Source organism: Musca vetustissima, unplaced genomic scaffold (assembly GCF_032173495.1).
Source record: "Musca vetustissima isolate MV318-11 ecotype Yass unplaced genomic scaffold, APGP_CSIRO_Mvet_v1 utg7330, whole genome shotgun sequence".
Lineage (NCBI taxonomy): Eukaryota > Metazoa > Arthropoda > Insecta > Diptera > Muscidae > Musca > Musca vetustissima.
The window spans coordinates 23236-41529 of record NW_026882603.1 but is presented as its reverse complement, the minus strand read 5'-3'; the positions used below and the strand labels follow the sequence as shown (position 1 = coordinate 41529).

Below are 18294 nucleotides of genomic sequence, written 5' to 3'. Positions count from 1 at the left end.
ATCGACTAGCTGAGTGGATTAATTTGTATGTCCGTTCGTCTGCCTATTAACAATTGTAAACAAAGTAACGGCCAGAGCATATCCGGTTCTGACCGAAGAAGACACTTATTGTATTTTGTAAAATCGGTCAATATTTCTCTGCTGAAATCGACCAAAACATTTGTATTCCCTTCACCACACTGTGGTACAGGGTATTAGTCTTTGTGCATATGTTTGTAACATCAAAAAGAAACGAGATAGACCCCTGGTCACTTTTGAGAATATCTATGCATATTCTCACGTTCTGAGTCGTACAGGACACATTTATGATCCACATTAAACGAGCCCTGGTGAAAATCGGTTCAAATTTTGATATAATAATGTAGGTTTGTCCGATCCCACAATAGTTCGCCCACGTCACAAATTTTGGCCGATTGAGAGAACATTTTGCACAGATTGACGCATATGAAGTTTTGTTTAAATCGGTTAGTTTCGCCCGATATTATGTAAATGTTGCAACAAACTCACAAGAAATGTTCGATTTGATTTTGCATAGCGTACTGAATAGAGTCTCGAATGATTTATAATAAGTTTCGGTTGAAATCGGCTGAGATTTAAATATATCTCCCATATATGTTCGTCGGATTTTATGTAACTGGTGCTCTAAACTCCCAATGTTTTTTCCCATTAAGATTTAATTTGGAATACCACGACGTCTGGTAAGTTTCTTGAAAATCGGTTTGGATATAGATATAGCTCTCATATATATTTTCGTCCAATTTATAAGCTCAATATATTTCTTACGATTTACACGAAATTGTACATGGCATATTAAATTGATTCTAGAACGATGTGTGCTAAGTTTCATTGTAATTGGTTCAGATTTAGATATAACTACCATTTTTTTCGGATTGTATGTAAAATGTGCAACAAGGCCCCTATATTTCTATCTATTTGCATGAAAATTTGCATAGTGTACTGAATTTTCTCTAGAATGAAATAAGTTTCGTTGAAATCGCTTCAGTTTTAGATATAGCCCCCATATATGGGCAATATTGCGCCTTTATAACTCGGGAATTACTTAAGTATATGAAAAAAAGAGGATAGTTTTGGGTTAATTGGTCTGTCGTTGCAAACTGTTCATGATATTGACCTCCAAACTTTATTTTGGAGGAAGCTGTGTCTACTTTAATGTAAAAAAATGTGTAAAAACAGGTTGAGGCGAACCAGTTTTTTTATGTTCACTATCGATTTGTGACTAAGCCACTCATTTCACGGTCTTCGTGTCAAAGTAAAACTAGAAGCCAACAAAATGGGGACTAAGCCACTTATGTATCATTTTTCAAAATTTTAACTGCATCTACCTTTAAATGATGCTGACATTTTGAAGCTCGATTTTGAGTGTTTTTTTTTAATTTTACTTCTAGTTTTAATACGCAAACAAGAATTTCTATAAATCGATTATAAGATTATTGTAGTCGCGAATCTGCGTAATTTGATATGTATTTTGTGTATATAGTATGCACAGCTTCAGAGTGATACTCATCCGAAGGTGCGAATTTTGTGCGATCAAATTTCTAAAAACCCTATTTTTGGGGCCAAATTTTTTGATCTGTTAACTGAATGATATGGGTACCCGCGATCAATAAGGTTTTTTTACGTTTCGGATGATATAAAATCTTCTTCGTGAAAATCCATCTACTAGAACGGCGGGAACTGGCCTTTCAAAAACACGAAATTTGGCAAAAAATGTTTTTGAAAATATCGCGGATTTAATTGCGTTTTCTGTGGATAAATTCCGCTTCAATAAATGACCTCATACGGATTTTGATCTTTTTCGAAAAGAGAACTTTAAAAACTTCAGCCGAAAGAGAGATGTACCCAATTTATCTCAAAAATAGTGAGCTGACACATCCATGGTTCTTAATGGACCACATTGAAATCGGTATAGATCGATGTATTTTTTTAAGGTACACACCGAAATTGGATGCGCGTTAATGGCATATGGAGTTTTCGGAAATTATTCGCGTTTTACGATTATTTGGGTACTTCAATGCAACGTGTGGCACATATTAGCTGTCAAATGAAATTTCGCAAAATATATATGGATTGGAAGATAAACTTCAGTACTTCCTGGAAACCGCATGCGCACCAAATGATTTTGATAATTACGCAATTTAGACGCAATTTAAAGTGTATATTTCATAATATTATTTTATTTTAAGATTTATTCCTATTTATAGAACCCCAAGATTTATCGGAAGTGTGTATGCTTATACACCAAATGTGATTATTTTTAAATATGTCAATTTTTCAGCGAAATTCGGGTAAAATAGCAGAATAACCCCAACATTTTTTTCTGAAATTTCTTGTATAAAATTAAAAAATAAATATGATGACATTATTTTTTCGAACCAAAAACAAATATTTTTCCTCAATATCTTGATTTGTTGCGTTCTGATTTACAAACCGCTACACGGACTTATGTGATTTTAATATCATTTGACTCATCATGGTGTTTAGAATATGTAGATATTTTTATATACATTTTTATGTGTGTGTATGTCATTAATATAATGAAAATATTGACGTAATCTACTATATTTTTATCATTTTTCTCATATTTCGCGAAGATGTGCAACTTTATCGCGATTATTATAATATATTCAAATTCTTACTTTACGGAGGAAGATATATATCAACGTTTTTGGTCAATATAATAAAAGGCGTAATTTTAAGATTTTTTTCTTATGCCCAAAATTAAAACCTCGATAACTTTTGCGCGCATCAACCAATAATTTGATCGCAAACGGTTTCGGAGTCAGAACATTTTTCTCTATATGTGTACCAAAAATCATTGATGTGCCACAAATACAAAAAAAAACTGATTTTTTGAAAATGGAATATTAAAAAATTGGCAATATTGCCCATATAAAGAAATTTGTTTATAGTTTATAACGATGCTTATATTTATTAAAAAAATATTTTTATACTTAAATACGAATAAACTTAAATATGTATACAAAGTAACGGTCAGAGCATATCCGGTTCTGGCCGAAGAAGACCATTATTGTGACATCATTTAGCTTGCTAAAATCGACCAAAAGTACAGGGTATTAGGTCTTTGTACATATGTTTGTAACAGGCAAAAGGAAACGAGATAGACCCCTGGTTACTTTTGGGAATATGAATAGAATCACTTTCTGAGGCGATTTATGAATATCCGTTCGTCTGTCCATGTTAAATTGTAAACAATGTACAAGTCTCATTTATGATCCAAATTAAATGAAATTTGAATCACGGACGAACCTAGGTGAAAAACGGTTCAAATTTTTATATAATTCCTATATGTAGGTTTGTCCGATCCCACAATAGTTCGCCCACGTCACAAATTTTGGCCAATTGAGACAACATTTTGCACAGATTGACGTATATGAAGTTTTGTTTAAATCGGTCAAGGTTTAGATATAGCTCCCATATATAGTTTCGCCCGATTTTATGTCAATATATCAATATATTTCTTAAGATTTACACGAAACTGTGCATGGCATATTAAATTGATTCTAGAACGATGTGTGCTAAGTTTCATTGTAATTGGTTCAGATTTAGATATAACTACCATTTTTTCGGATTCTATGTAAAATGTGCACCAAAGCCCCTATATTTCTATCTATTTGCATGAAAATTTGCATAGCGTACTGAATTTTCTGTAGAATGAAATAAGTTTCGTTGAAATCGCTTCAGTTTTCGATATAGCCCCATATATATTTTCGTCCGATTTCATGTAAATGACGCACAAGAGCAACTTTATTTCTTTTGATTTACACGGAATTGTTACTAGCGTATTATATGAGGTCTATAATGATTCGTGTTAAGTTCTGTTAAAATCGGTTTAGATTAAAATACAGCTCCCCTATATATTATTCTCCGATTTTATATAAATTTGCACCATACTCCCATTATTAGTCCGATTGAGATGAGATAGCGTATTAATTTGCGTCTATGACGACGTGTGCTAAGTTTCGAAATCGAAACCGATCGAAATCGGTTCAGATTTAGATATAGCTTCCATATATATTTTAAGCCGATTTCATCTCTTGTATGTACCCAAAGTAATGAAGGTCCCGTTCCGACTTTTAAACGTTCATTACTGGTTACTTTTTGTCGCTCTAGAGTTCGCATAATTTGAAATGGGAAAAACGCTAAAGAATAAGAGGGTCAGAAAACTTTTGTGTGAAAAATTACAAAATTTGCATTCTACGCCGTACACATTTTTTCCAGAAGTACAGAGACTGGATAAGTATTTACAGGGGTATATGTATTCTTGTATGTATTGGTTAGTATTACCATTACTAAACCAGTAAGGAAAGCAGTAAAGTCGGACGGACGATTTTTCCGAAATTTAACACACATCTTTCTAGACTTAATTCAATACGCTATGTCAAAATTCGTGCAAATCAAAAGATTTCCAGGGATTTTAGTGGACTATTTACCTAAAATCGGACGAAGATATATATGGGAGCTATATCTAAATCTGAACCGATTTTCACGAAACTTGGCAGACATCATTCTAGACTCAATTCAGTACGATATGCCAAATTTCGTGCAAATCGAAAGATATATTGGGATATTGAAACCGGACGAAACTATATATGGGTGGTATATCTAAATCTGAACCGATTTTCTCAAAACTTGGCAGACATTACTCTAGGCTCATGCCTAGAGTAATGTCTGCACAGACAGACATGCACAGACAGACAGACGGACGGACGGACATGCATAAATCGACTTAGAAAGTGATTCTATGCATATTCTCAAAAGGAACCATGTGTCTATCTCGTTTCCTTTTGCCTGTTACAAACATATGCACAAAGGCAGAATACCCTGTACCACAGTGTGGTGAAGGGTATAATTAAAACCCTGTCTTTGGGAACATGTATCTCACTCAATTTATTATTTAAGATAAAATTCAAGATTGATTTGAATTTTTTACAAAAAATATATTTGTTGTTAAGTGATCGGACAATTGAAAACATTATCTAATCAGTTATATTACATCGCAAACACACAATAAGGGGTAAAGTAAATGTTTAGTATTGTCCTTTTTGTCTGCAAAGATAATTCATTTCAGAGAGGAAGATAAGAGAAAGTGCAATATCTCTCGTTCAAAGTGACAGATTTATAAATCCAAAATTACATATGTATGTATGTGCGTACACACGTTTGTGACAGTTATCAGTATACCGGCTGTTATTTTTCTTTAAATATTTCTAATAATAGAGTTACTACATTTCTTTTATAAAATTTTCAATAAAAAATTGTCCAAAATTTTAAAAATTTATCATTATTCATGAAAATGTTGCTCATTGTCATCTTCTAGAGAGAAAATAGATATGAATAATTCTCTCTATTCCAAATATACCGCATCCAATCAAATCTAAAATAAATTGTTTTTACAACAAATGTTTTTAAAATTTTTCTAAAACGAGTCAATGTATTAAAATTTTTTAACGAAATTGAACACTTTTAAACTGCATATACATTAGTATTTTAACTTTTTTAAAGAAATTGAACACTTTTATTTCTATTCTCATGGGTTTAATTTTTTCTAATTACCTGTGGTTTATAAGTACCTAGCTATAGACGTCTATGGCAACCCTGCTACCTTATCTCTAATGCAATTCGAAATATGTGTATTTGTTTGTCAATATTGTACATATTGTATTCGAAACGCCGGTTTACTGATAAGAAGAGAACTCCCGAAAAAGGCCGGCGCAATGTAGCTGCCGAATGAAATTCAATTTTAGTTAAAACGGAGACATCGTATTGAGTTCAACGCCGAGGAACACTTGCGAGCCGGTCATAAATTGAATTTGTATTCGAAAAAATAAATATTTTATCATACAATTTAAACAAGTGAGTATAAGAACAACAATGAAAAATAAATTTTAGATGATCATGGTGGTATTATCAGTCAATTAGTGCAACAATAGCGTGGTAAATTGCAACTAAATACAAAATAAAGAAGAAATTGAGTTTAGTGAAAATAAAATTGACTGAATTCTTTAAAAGAAAGAATGTAACCACAATTTAATAAAAAAATACAAAAAACATATTTTTAAAATATTTTTTTTTTAATATACGACAAAATCGTTCAAGACGATTATTTAATTCAAAGAGCTATATATTTATAAACAGAGTTTTTGAAATAATCGACACAAATAGGTTGGATATATATTTCTAGTAAAATATACAAAAATAAAAAAAAATAATTAAGATTGACACAAATTGTTTAACTACTTTCCATTAAAAATTGATTTGGTATATTAAAAAAAAATTTAAAAAATAAAAAGCCGCCACACAGATACAAACATATGTAGTTGTGAAATCTTAATATGAATATGCGATATTGGACTTTTTCTAATCTTCCATTCAGATATGAATTATCGGTGCCAACAAAAAGGACAATACAAAATATTTACTTAGTACTTAGTCTAGTCTAGTGTTTGCAAAATAACAACTGATAACATAAATCTTTGGATGTTAGATTCGCTTAACAACAAAAACATAATAATTGTCTATCAATAAAAGTATGTTTTCGAAATTAAATTAAATTGAGATCTCCTACCTCTTCAACCATAAAACTTTACAACCCATGGCATAATTATTAAAGGTAGTCTCATTTGCTAAATCGATAATGACATCCCCAGCAACTTTGTACTTGATTTTGTCATTTTCAAATAAAATTTATATTTGAAACCGTAACCATTTACGTACGACGAATGGCATATTTGAATATATTGAAAATATATATATATATATATTTTATAATAATTTTAATTCAATATTTATACAAAGTCTTATTCTATAGGGTAAGGTAGGGAAGACTATAGTTTCAGATCTCGCCTCTGATCCTCATCAGTTTCCTTAGTTTTTTGTTGGGTGTATTGTCCCCAGAAGGCAAAAAGGTAATAATTATCGCTTTACTCATCACTACAAAACAACAAAAAATGAGATAATTGTAGATTTTTTATTAAATCGATGTATTTTATTGAGAATGTATCTGTATCAAAATCTCATTGTCTAGGAAAAGTGGACTTATTGACATTTTACGTTAAGCCAGCGATTGATGATTGGTATCCACTTTTTTTAAATGTTAGCATAATCCACAGCTACGATTTAGTAATGATCTGTTGTCCCTCCTGGATCCCTCCGGGTTTGATCTTTAGTCTATGAAAAGTTTGTTATTTTTCCATCGGCAGTACGCACAAAGCCAAGGTGTATTTAATAAGGTGTAAGTGACAATCATATGGTTTCACACTATTTTTTTATTGTTTGTAAAGCGAATTGTCGAAAACATTTTCAATATTATATTTCGATTTCAAAAATGGTCTTTAAATTGAGGCTAATTATAAAAATTCAAGAAAACTACATTCATAGAGGCGGGCGGAAAAGAAACCTAGGCTCAGTTATAACCCCGTTTACCAATTGGTCTACATATTTTATGTTATGTGTGCAAATCTGTCCAGAAATCCCAGTAACTCATAAAATCGAGCAGATTATGTTAGCCTATATTGGAATCGGTCCCTTGGTGCTTGTCACAATTCTCGTCGGAGTTTAAATACGCACATGGAAAGATTTTATACGGTCAACACAATTTCCACGATTTAGTCTTTGGCCGGGGAATTGTGTCCTTCAATTTTCTTTAAGAAGGCAAGATTTGAAGCCACCTCATAGAAAAAATAGATTGGAATCCACCATATAAACAACATCACAAGGAGCCATGGGCTACATGTGGGAAACTTAAAATTAATCACGACCAGGTCTTAAACATTATTTTTCACTGACCTAACACCGCCAATAACCGAAAAATACACAAATTCATTAATTATTCCTTAAATAATAGTTCTTGAAATTACCAAATAAATATATACCAATATTACGGGTTTCGAACACAGACTTGATCCAAAACTTTGCGTATCGAAATATTATTTTCAAATTAAAACCATAATGTCAGCATGACAATTTATAATTTATATAACAACAATGTTGTTTTTGTAAAATATTTGTTGTTTGATGCCATGGTACAATTATAAAAGGTAACAGCAAATCCCAGCTGATTTGATTCCAACGTAATACTAGTGTCAATATGAATTTGACAAATTATGTTTTTATACACCCAACAGGAAAATTGGGAACGCATACAATTTGAAATTGTTCTTTATTAAATATGCTCCCGTATTCAATTTACTCAATCTGCCTGCTGGGAAAGTTTCAGGAAGCAAATCTTTCTTCAAGGAATAACTCGCTATTCCCGGCATTTTCATATGTGTTACACATATATGTGGCAATGGCTCAGTTATAGGAAAGATGTGGAAGCGATAGAAATATAACTTTGAAAGATTTTCAGTCATGTTTTTCAATTTTTATTTTGAGGATTCGAAAATATTTCATTTTCAAAATAAAAATAATTTTATGATAATTTGTTTGTTTGTTTACATTTTTCTGTCAAATGAGTTGACACTAGTAGAACTTACAACAACAAATTTCCATGTGGTTGTTGTATCGTTTTTTGTACAACAACACTTGCTGTTACCTTCTATTATTATACCATGGTTTGATGCATATACCTTATTAAATACACCTTGCACAAGGAGGAAATAAAAATTATAATTTTTGACAATGAAAATACAGTAAGTCCTGATTTATATTAGGCGAATTTACTTACGGCAATTTTTATCGTTCTCTTTTGAACTTGCTTCATTCGTCTATACAAGGCAAGTCGATTTCAAAAATATTTTTTTTTACATTTTGCGACAATGTTCTGGATTGGTATTTCAAATTACTGACACTACAAACAAAATACACAAAACGAATTGAACGAAAATTACTGTACGAACAATTTTTTTCAATTTCTATTCTTCTTGCCACTCTCTCCTTTAAGCAAAGACTTGCCGCAATTAAACTCGCCTAATATAAATTGGGACTAAGAAAAAATTTTGAGCATATGAGTGCATGAGACTACCTTCCTTATTATAGCTAAAAATTAAAGCATGGTATACCATGCTTTAATTTTTAGCTATAATATATATATATATGTCATATATTATCATTTATTTTTTCCAATAATCGGTCACCATATATTCGAAACAAGGACCAAAGTATTTGATAATCCGTTTTAATTCAGGACATCTTCTCTGACCAATAGGAACCATTATTAAAAACGGTAGAACCATTATATTAGATTGAATAAATTATCAAATAAATATATACCAATATTACGGGTTTCGAACACAGACTTGATCCAAAACTTTGCGTATCGAAATATTATTTTCAAATTAAAACCAAATTCGAGGACATGGAATATATATGGAATTGGACGACGTTCCCACAAAATTCGAAATGTTTAAAATTATGAATTACAACTGCAATGTTATGAATTGCAATTTAAAAAAGATGTAGTGGTACATCGTGTAACTTTCACTCCCATTGTTTATTTTTTGAAAACGTATATTTACTAATTCTGCAATGATATTTTCGATGTTACCGAAAATACCAAGCACCCTAGGTGTAATAGCAATCTATGTGCAAAATTTCAAGTCTTTATCTTAACTATTGTAATATATATCTTTATGCACTACTGACATTTTAACCTCCGATATTTTACGAGCTGACTTATTAAACCTTGATAATTACTATATTTTTTTAAGCTCAACTCGATATGTACCTCGAAAGTGCAACATTCACATAGTAATCTACACCCAAAGTGGTATTTTTGCTGAGAACATTTCTCTAAAACCCCTATTTGTGATGTATTTTGCATTCTGAATCAATCAATTAGTAGATCAGATGATATAAGAATTCTTGAAGTAGTAGTACTTTTTTCATTTAACCCAGTGGGTTTCAATAGTCAATTCCTTTGCATATATGTCAAATAAATCCTCATAAAGTAGGTTAACCTGGTAAAAAGGTTCTATTGTATATGCGGTTTAGCTTTTAAACAACACTTTAATGCCAATGTAATATTCGTTTGAATTCACATTTACATTATACTGGATTTGACAAACCCAGTGGCTTTAAATTTTCAATTCTATTGCATATATAACAATTAATCCTCATCGAGAAGTTGTAACCAACAGCAAGTTTTTTATTCGATTTGCCTGAAACAAATCGAATATTGAACATATGGCCATTCAACTTTAGATTATAGCAAATAAATTTCTAATCAATTGTGTATTTATCTCCGTTTACTTATACTGTTTTTCAAATTGTATCTTGAATTTCAGCATGCATAGACATACACATTATATTCCGAGATAAAGTTTCTAGTGTTTATAATTTGTATGGTGTGAATGTTGAGATTTGTTATCATCACCAGTAAAAACAGAAACAAAAAACGAAAAAACAAGTCTACTGGTGGTTTCTTAGATTATTCGAATGTATTCTATAGTAACAAAATGAACATATCGATAGACATACATTTTTATTAGTTTCAACGATAATCTGAACTAAAAATACATTCAAAAGATTTTCAGTGATAAGTTTCTCATATATATTTTTCTTGATGTATGTATAGGATTATCACTTTCTTTAGAATTAGAAAAAAATGGGTGTGTATTTATAAAAAAAAACATAAAACTTTATAAGATTACAATGGGCCCTGAACCTATTATGAATAATGTAATACATACTAACTTCAAACGATTAAATATTCCATTTTAAGCCTAGAATCCGCATCATTATTAAGTATCCATATTTTAACTTTTTTATTTTCAGCATGTCACAACTATTCCGTGCCGTTAGCCTACTCAAAAATGCTCCCTTGCATCAGGCACAGAGGGTAGCCTCACTCCATCTCAGCTCCGCACTGAAAGCCAGCAGCTATTTAATCGATTCACCCGAATATTCCTTCCTTAAGGATGTCGGTTTGGAACGTGAAAATCCCGGTGTATTCACTGGTTCATGGAAAGGTTCCGGCGACGTTGTTACCTCTATTGATCCTGGTACCGGCAAAGCAATTGCCAGTGTTCGTTCGGGTACAGTTCAAGAAATGGAAGAATCCATTAAAGTAGGTGTGGAAGCCTACAAGGAATGGTCTAAAGTACCTGCCCCCGTAAGAGGTGAAATTGTTCGCCAAATTGGTGATGAATTGCGTAAATACAAGGAACCATTGGGTAAATTGGTAAGCTTGGAGGTGGGCAAAATCTACAGTGAAGGTCAGGGAGAAGTTCAGGAATTCATTGATATCTGTTATTATGCTGTGGGTTTGTCACGCATCTATGCCGGTCAAATGATCAACTCTGAACGGGCTGAGCACACAATTTTGGAGGCGTGGCGTCCATTGGGTTTGGTGGGTGTCATATCGGCCTATAATTTCCCCAATGCTGTTTTTGGCTGGAATGCTGCCATTGCTTTGGTAAGTCTACAAAAGATTTTAAGCCAAACAAAATGTAAATTTGAATCTACTTTATTTTACAGACCTGTGGTAACAGTGTTTTGTGGAAGGGAGCACCCACTACCTCCTTGGTTTCTGTCGCCACCACCAAAATTGTCGCCGATGTCTTGAAGCGCAACAACTTGCCACCAATCGCCACCTTGTGTCAGGGAGGTGTTGATGTTGGCAAGAAATTGGTTAGCGATAAACGTGTCAAATTGGTCTCTTTCACCGGTAGCTGTCAAACTGGCCGTGATGTTGGTGTTGAGGTACAGAAACGCTTTGGCAAAGTTATCCTCGAATTGGGTGGCAACAATGCCTTGGTTATCAATGAAGATGCTAATTTGAAAATGGCCTTGGATGCTGCCCTCTTCGGTTGCATTGGTACATCGGGACAACGTTGTACCACCACCAGACGTATCATTGTCCACGAGAAGCTGTACGATCAATTTGTCAAGGAATTGTGTGGCAAATATAAACAAGTTTTGTCACGCATTGGTCATCAATTGGATGCCAATACCCTTGTCGGTCCCGTCCACTCCCAACTAAATATTGATGGCTATAAGAACACCATTGCCGATGCCGTCAAATTGGGCGGTAAAGTGGCCTTTGGCGGTAATGTAATTAACCGTGAAGGTTTCTTTGTTGAACCCACAATCATTACCGGTTTGGCCCATGATGCTCCTGTGGTACACCGTGAAACTTTCGCTCCCATTGTTTATATTTTGAAAACAAAATCCGTTGAAGAAGCTATTGAATGGAATAATGAAGTCGATCAGGGTCTGTCATCAGCCATCTTTACCGAAAACATGTCCAAGGCCTTTAAATGGATTGGTGCCCAGGGTTCGGACTGTGGCATTGTTAACATCAACACAACAACAAATGGTGCTGAAATTGGTGGAGCCTTTGGTGGTGAAAAACACACTGGTGGTGGTCGCGAATCTGGTTCCGATGCCTGGAAACAATATTGCAAACGTGCCACCATCACCGTTAATCACTCCGGAGAATTGGCTTGTGCCCAGGGTGTTGTTTTCAATGTAGAATAATTCAAGAAAAAATCGATTATTTTTAAGTTCAAATTCATTTATTGTCCATTTACGAAGCTTTAAAGAAAATCAATTGTGAGTTTTGTTATAAATGCACACGATTATTTTTTTATTATTTTGATTTTGTTCTTTTTTGTATATTTTTTATATAATAATTGTAAACATAATAAATGTTTCCATTTTCTTTTAGTAAATAAAATAATAAAATTTTACGATTACAAACAACCAAAAATGTAGATTTATAATTCTTTTTCCGTTACATCGAAACGCCAAAAATCCACTTCAATATCAACTGATTTATTTTTATGGAATTTATAGCTGTTGTCTATGTTATATTTTAGTTGGGCCACCACTTCGCCTTTTACTTTCCAATCTTTGGATTTTTTGTGTATGTAATCCCTGGAAACGGAGGGAGGAATAATAATAATTAACAAAATTAAATATTAAATTAAATTTTGATTTTACCTTGTTGAAGATTTATGCAGGGAATAAACAGCACCGGTAGCCAAATGAATGCCCGTCTCAATAAATTTCATATCCATACCGGCATTGTGTTTTGTACCAAATGGCGGATTTGTAACAATTGTATCAAATGCATTCTCCCATTTTGAGCCAGACAGTTCGAGTACATTCGTTTGGACACAATCGATAGCTGGTATTTCCATTTCCGTGACATTGTTGCGAAAAATCTGAAATATTAAAAAATGAGTTACACAGATGTAAACAAAAAACCATTAACATAAAATCATACGAAAATATATATGGAAGCTATATCTAAATTTGAACCGATTTTCACGATACTTAACACACATCATTCTAGACTCAATTCAGTAGACTACGCCGAATTTCATGCAAATCGAATGAAATATAGGGGCTTTGGAACACTATATACATTAAATCGGACGAAAATATATATGGAAATCTGAACCGATTTTCAAGAAACTTGGCATACACCATTCTAGACCTAATTCAGTACGCTCTGCCAAAGTTCATGCAAATCGAACAAATATAAGGGGCTTTGCTACTCTATTTACATAAAATCGGACGAAAATCTATATGGGAGCTATATCTAAATCTGAACCGATTTTCACGAAACTTAACAAACATCGTTCTATACGTTATTCAGTACGCTATGCCAAATTTCGTGAAAATCGAAAGAAATTTAGAGGTTTTGATGCTCCCTTAACATAAAATCGGACGAAAACTTAATACACAACATTCTATACGTAATTCAGTACGCTATGCCAAATTTCGTGCATATCGAAAGATACATAGGGTCTTTCGTGCACAACTCGTTTCCATAGACCTTTTTAGGGGTTTTTCTTCTGGACTCCTCTATGTCATCTTTAATACTGGTTGATACCACCACGGATATCTTTTCACCTAGAAGTCCCCTCGAAGATTCTGGTAGTGGCAGATGTTATTGAAAACCTTGTTCCTGCTCCTCATGTAACCCCGTTGACATTATCTAAATCTTCAAAATACTGAAAAGCGTCGAGTCTTATAAGGAAACTTTTTCATTCTTGAAAAATTCGGCAAAACCATTTGGACTCCCAATCATGGACCTATACTGAAGAGTGACTGCCACGACAACCACTTCAATTTGTATTTAATATTAACTTACATCAATTGCATCCGAATCCAACTCAAATCCAATGGTTAGTTGTGCACCCAGCAGAAAGGAACCAATACTTAACATACCACAGCCACATCCTAAATCGCCTACTAATTTATCTTCCAAATCAAAATATTGGGCCTAAAAAACAAAAAAGGAAGTTAACTTTGATAAGTACCTTTACTACAACTTAACATACCTCCACATTATACAAAACACAGCTGGCTATATGAGGAGGTGTTGGATATTGTTCCAACAAGATTTTTGGCTTTTCAAAACCATCGACACCTGACAAAAATTCTTCCAATTTCTTCATACGCATACGTGCCATTGTCAGTTTTTCTACTACTCGTCCTCTTCCTCAATAAATTAAAAAAAGGTTTGAACTAAAACTCAAAATTCTTGCAGTTTTTTTGTTTTTGCGAGTGTGTTTAATTTAACCCTATTTAGCAGTATGATTCGGCGGTAACGGATCCAAGCGAGGCAATACCGGTATAAACGAATTACCGTAATGCGAGTCTTGACTGACAAAATAACCCAACGTTGTCGAACTCGTGGGATTGAAAACTGTTCGTGGAACAGTTATAGCGCCGCTGGATTGAAACTCCGTTGGCTGGCCCAGTATCTGTGATGTTGGCATCTGAAAATATGTAGTCGTTTATTCCAGAAATACACAAAAGAAATCGCAAAGTTGTCGAGGGATCTTCATTTACCTGGGCAATGGGTGTATTGAGATTGTTGAGGCCACCGGTTCCCAGAGTAATATCAGCACCTTTTTGTAAGAGTTGTCGTTTAATTTGTAAATCTTCCAGAATTTTTCGATTGGTTTCTAGAGGTGGAAATGGGGATGCCAATAAGGAATTAGTACGGTGGTGATTGGTTTTGTTGTTTTTTTAGAATAGTGGGGGTTGGGATACCTTGTTGAGCTCCAAGAATAGGAAAAGCCATCAAATAAACAAATAAAATATTGGAAAATCAAAAATATTAATATTGCAATGCAGGAGAGAGCTTGTTGAGCACGCTTAATTTCTTCTGTTGTACAGAGTACTGAGTCAATGGGAGTGTTTAAGCGGCGGCGTTGTTACTGCGTACTGAGGGAAAAAACGTATTGATACGTTTACACAACAGCATTGACAATGTACAGGCAACTATTTACATAGCGTACTAGGCAGTTTTGTCTATGAAGTCCACTCAATTATGAATATCAATTCCACAGGATTTTATTTGATGGATAAGGGAGAGTTTCGGAGATATTCACAAAGTGCATATTTTCCTAAGATCACCGAAGAGGGATTGATACCACTAAATAACCAATCTAAGGTCCGAAATATTCGCCCAGAGTAAAAGTATCTGTCAATGAACGTAGTGTTAAAAAAAACTTTGAAATTTATAAAAGAACCTTACTGGCTGTATGTAACGTTTGTACTCCCCTTTCTTACATTGGTTGCTTTTATGGTTGCAAAGGTCAACAATCGTACACTATTGGCTAAAATGAGTACTGTAAATCGATCCTGAGTACCGAAGTACACCGCAGGCAGCCTTGAATCTCCAACCACTGGATTTTCTGGTTAAATTCCAGGGTGCAAGATGTGCCCTGAGGCTGCGGGAAACGGATACGTGGAAGTCGATTTGGCCACGCTAGTATCCTTAACATACGTCAATTTGTGACTATTTAGAGAGGATCACTCACATCAGTGACTATACTGCCGCTCATAACGACTTTAACGACATTAGAGTAGAGTTTTTTAGTAAGGAATCCTGGACAAGTAGCTCTTAACCTCTGTCCGGTCTGTCTATATTTACAGAGGTCGAAGATTGGTACCGACGGTCGAAGATGGCGGAAGGTACTAGTGCAGGCTTTTACTGCAAGGAAACTGACTATCACGAAAGCGGCTGAGACAGTCAAAACACTTACTGTCGACCGGCCTTTGAAGCACTCAAGTCGTGTACTATTAACTCGAAAGCGGTTCGTGACTGTAAGGGTGCTCTTCGTCATATACCAACGGTAGTTAAATTATGTTGGGTTTCAGGACATAGTAGCATACAAGGGAATTGGATAGCCGATGAGCTTGCTTGAGGGGGTTCGCAGTCGTCCAATCTACCGACTGAGGGATTTGTAAAACCTCTTATTAACTACTTTATTGGCAAAATCCCTATGAGCTACTGCGAGGTAGTCGGCAACAGATGTTCAACAGAAACTGGATGCAGGTTTTCAAAAACTATCTGCCAGAATTCTGTCCCATAGAACTTCTTCGTTGCTGTCTCATTGTAAGAGGGAGATAAAAATCGTTGTCGATCATAGCAGGCCATTGCAGGATTAGATCTCTCATTTCCAAATGGGACATTAACGGAGTGGATTATTGCAGTCTATGTGAGGATGATGAGGTGAGGTCAGACAAGGTGACAGTTTATCGTGTGACCTTTTAACATCCTGCAAGAAAAGATAATACGAGAGGCAAAGGCGAACAGAAATGGCACTCTGTACACAAAACAACACATGTTACTTGCATACGCCGATGACATCGACATAATGTGCCGAACATTGAGAGCGGTAACAGCCACCTTTTAACAAATTGAGAAGGAGTCTGCCAAAGTGGGTCTGGCGAAAAAACCAAGCTGATGGTATCAACGCGCAAGAGTCCAGTAGACTCTGACCAACTGTGGAACTTGATAACTACAGCTTCGAGGTAGTCAAAGATTTTATATACGTTGGTACCGCCATAAATAAAACTAATGAGATCATTTTTGAAATTCGGAGAAGGATAGTGTTGGCCAACAGATGCTACTATGATCTGAGTAAGCAACTCAAAAGCAAGCCCACTTCCCGCCAGACCAAACTCATACTCAACAAGACGCTGATACTACCCGTGCTATTGTATGGATCTGAAGCATGGGTACTTACGCAAGCAGATAAGGCAGCTCTGGCTGTGTTTGAGAGAAAAATTCTCCGAAAGATCTATGGGCCGATCTGCGTTGACGGTGAATATCGCCGTCGAATGAACCATGAGTTGTATCAGTTATTCTCGGACATCGGCATTGTTTGACGTATTGAGCTGCAGCGACTACGTTGGCTAGGTCATGTTGTGAGAATGGATGAAGATCCCCTAGTCCAAAAGGCATATAAAAGCGAACCAGCTGATGGTTCACGCAGAAGGGAAAGGCCACGAATATGTTGGAAAGATCAAGTGGAACATTGCCCAATACGATATTTTAAACTGGAAAAACTGCGCAAAAGACCGATGCGCCTGGAAATCTTTTTTAAGCTCGGCTTATGGAACAAAACTTCACAAAACAATCAATTTTCTTGAGAACAATTTTTTGTTTGTTTACAAAACATAACAAAACAGCTGATTAAATATCAGCTGATGGTACAAGAAAATTTTTACTGAGTAAAATTTTCCTTGTAAGAATTTGCAAATACTCAGTAACACAACTGTCAAATCTGCTCTCTCAATTCACTCTCTTTTACTGGACTTTTGGGTAAACGAACAACATTTTGTAATAATTTGTACAAATTCGTACAAATTATTGAGTAAACGAACGAACCTATTAATTATTATTTCTGTACAGTTGTATGAGAGAGATGATTTTTCAGGAATATTTCGGTACAAATATTCATGCTGTTTTTTTAAATACTCAACAACTCGATGGCTTTCCCGTCAAAAAATTATCGAGGCAGTGGTAATCACTTCAATATTATTTCACTTAATGATTTCGAAGCTGATTCCCAAAAGCTAAGGCTCAATCCTATTCAAACCCTTTTTATACCCTTCACCACACTGTGGTACAGGGTATTATGTCTTTGTGCATATGTTTGTAACAGGCAAAAGGAATCGAGATAGACCCATGGTTCCTTTTGAGAATATGCATAGAATCACATTCTGAGTCGATTTATGCATGTCCGTCTATCCGTCATATCAAATTTATATTTCTATCGCTTCCACATCTTTCCTATAATTGAGCCATTGCCATATATATGTGTAACACATATGAGAATGCTGGGAATATCGAGTTATTCCTTGAAGAAAGATTTGCTTCCTCAAACTTTCCCAGCAGGCAGATTGAGTAAATTGAATACAAGAGCACATTTAATAAAGAACAATTTCAAATTGTATGCGTTCCCAATTTTCCTGTTGGGTGATTTTTAAAAACATAATTTGTCAAATTCATATTGACACTAGTATTACGTTGGAATCAAATCAGCTGGGATTTGCTGTTAC

General features: G+C 34.4%; 3 protein-coding genes across 4 annotated transcripts; 1 reads left to right on the top strand and 2 right to left on the bottom strand.

Moving 5' to 3' along the window:
• Nucleotides 1-10756: 10756 nt before the first annotated feature.
• Nucleotides 10757-12459, top strand: LOC133329127 (putative aldehyde dehydrogenase family 7 member A1 homolog). The gene is made up of 2 exons (XM_061537623.1): nt 10757-11395; nt 11458-12459. Exons 1-2 carry the CDS (start codon nt 10757-10759, stop codon nt 12457-12459), a joined length of 1641 nt encoding a protein of 546 aa, XP_061393607.1.
• A 239-nt stretch (nt 12460-12698) lies between these two features.
• LOC133329134 (rRNA N6-adenosine-methyltransferase Mettl5) lies at nt 12699-14416 on the bottom strand. The gene is made up of 4 exons (XM_061537630.1): nt 14274-14416; nt 14084-14215; nt 12925-13148; nt 12699-12858 (listed from the first exon to the last, which is right to left on the bottom strand). Exons 1-4 carry the CDS (start codon nt 14403-14405, stop codon nt 12699-12701), a joined length of 648 nt encoding a protein of 215 aa, XP_061393614.1. The 5' UTR covers nt 14406-14416.
• Nucleotides 14417-14510: 94 nt separating this feature from the next.
• On the bottom strand, nt 14511-15099 carry LOC133329135 (SOSS complex subunit C homolog). Of its 2 annotated transcripts, none has more exons than XM_061537631.1 (3): nt 14992-15099; nt 14788-14903; nt 14511-14714 (listed from the first exon to the last, which is right to left on the bottom strand). In XM_061537631.1, exons 1-3 carry the CDS (start codon nt 15020-15022, stop codon nt 14517-14519), a joined length of 345 nt encoding a protein of 114 aa, XP_061393615.1. In that variant the 5' UTR covers nt 15023-15099; the 3' UTR covers nt 14511-14516. The 2 variants fall into 2 exon arrangements, with proteins under 2 accessions (XP_061393615.1, XP_061393616.1); XM_061537632.1 differs by having other exon boundaries at nt 14511-14699; nt 14992-15022.
• Between the last annotated feature and the right edge of the window lie 3195 nt (nt 15100-18294).